This window comes from Toxorhynchites rutilus, chromosome 1 (genome assembly GCF_029784135.1).
Source record: "Toxorhynchites rutilus septentrionalis strain SRP chromosome 1, ASM2978413v1, whole genome shotgun sequence".
Lineage (NCBI taxonomy): Eukaryota > Metazoa > Arthropoda > Insecta > Diptera > Culicidae > Toxorhynchites > Toxorhynchites rutilus.
Genome location: NC_073744.1, coordinates 7,271,019 through 7,272,434, shown reverse-complemented (window position 1 = coordinate 7,272,434; position 1,416 = coordinate 7,271,019). Strand labels below are relative to the sequence as shown.

The window sequence follows — 1,416 nt, the reverse complement described above, 5'->3', positions numbered from 1 at the left end:
TTTGTTCCGACTAAAATATGTTTCCCCAACACAGGCTTCAGAAACAAGGTGTCCAGGGAAATTGGGATTGCAAATTCATGCAGGTCGGGAGTATTTTTGTTCCGACTGAAATCTGATTACCTATAAAGACTTCTAAACCAAGGTGTCTGGGGAAATCGCCATTGCAAATACATGCAAACTGCAATCAATACATACAAATGGTTACTAAGCTAAGATAGTCCCACGTCAACCTTGCGGTTATATCATAGATATAACCCACCCATTTTTTTTTTCATTTCAATAGCTTACTTCGAGATGACCATTTTCATTGGCACCCTAGTGTATATTCTATTTGAAAACAAAGCAAACCATGAGAAAAGTTGGAAATCTAATCGCTGCATTAGGAAACAGTCTAAATAGTTGTTAGATAATCGATTATTTTTAATCGTATTTTTTTCGAGTCATGATACCGTTCCGTCCGTTTCCAAAATTAACTGCTAAAAACTACACCTTCTATTTAATCCGGATAATATGAGTCATAAGCCCTACGAACAATGGAAAAAACAAGCGTTCTGCATTCCTTAAATTATTTCACTGACCTATCGTGAAATTCCATTGATTCTGATCAATGGACCAGCAAAAAAAAAATAAGCATGAGTAAACACATCGCAACGAACAATCAAAGCTAGACATCACCATATTTTATTGCGCTGCAAACTAGTACAAACATTCTCTATATATACTTGAAAATCACATCTTTCCTATCCGCTGTGGTCTGTAGCTCGAGCGTCACCGGACACTGCAACCAATAGGCTAGCAGCTCTTCGCAGTATCCGATCAGGAAGTACATCTTTCGGGCAGAAATTCCACGCCGCAGAATGGTTGCTATTCGGATGTGGTTGTGCTGTCGCTTGATAATCACCTCCGACAGTACCAATCCATGCCACGTTCCGGTCATGAACCGTCGGATGAACTCGTCTTCCAGCATTGTTTGAGACGGCCGGAGCTCTCCCTCCAAGTTCGCTGAAATTGGGTGAACCCCAATCAGTGGCGATAGAAATTTAACGACGGTTGTCAATCGAACTTACATGTATTCCACGAGTTCCAGGCTTTGCGGTGGCCGATTTGGTGGGGCGGATTAGCCATTTCGTACGTTAGGGGTCGATCGCCTTTAGGTGTGATTTTATACCGACCCGATTGCGACTTTCCAAATGCAGCCGTTGTGTGAATGGATCGTCGTACCAACGAGGCAAGCCATGGCTACAATGGGATCTTGCTCCAGTGATGGGAAACATGGTTTATTACAGTATTAATTACCATTCGAATGTTTTGTAACAGGCTCATGGTGACGATATTCTCAGTTTATCAGCACAACTGTCACTTGTTGGTCGATTGTTTTGCTTTGCTTCTTCCCTCACTTTATTCGTGAACAAAAAC

At 41.7% G+C, this 1,416-nt stretch overlaps 1 protein-coding gene across 1 annotated transcript; it reads right to left on the bottom strand.

Moving 5' to 3' along the window:
* Nucleotides 1-653: 653 nt before the first annotated feature.
* On the bottom strand, nt 654-1,416 carry LOC129762085 (28S ribosomal protein S24, mitochondrial). Its single transcript, XM_055760070.1, has 3 exons — nt 1,297-1,416; nt 1,068-1,239; nt 654-1,002 (listed from the first exon to the last, which is right to left on the bottom strand). The coding sequence occupies exons 1-3, from the start codon at nt 1,321-1,323 to the stop codon at nt 713-715; spliced, it is 489 nt and encodes a 162-aa protein (XP_055616045.1). The 5' UTR covers nt 1,324-1,416; the 3' UTR covers nt 654-712.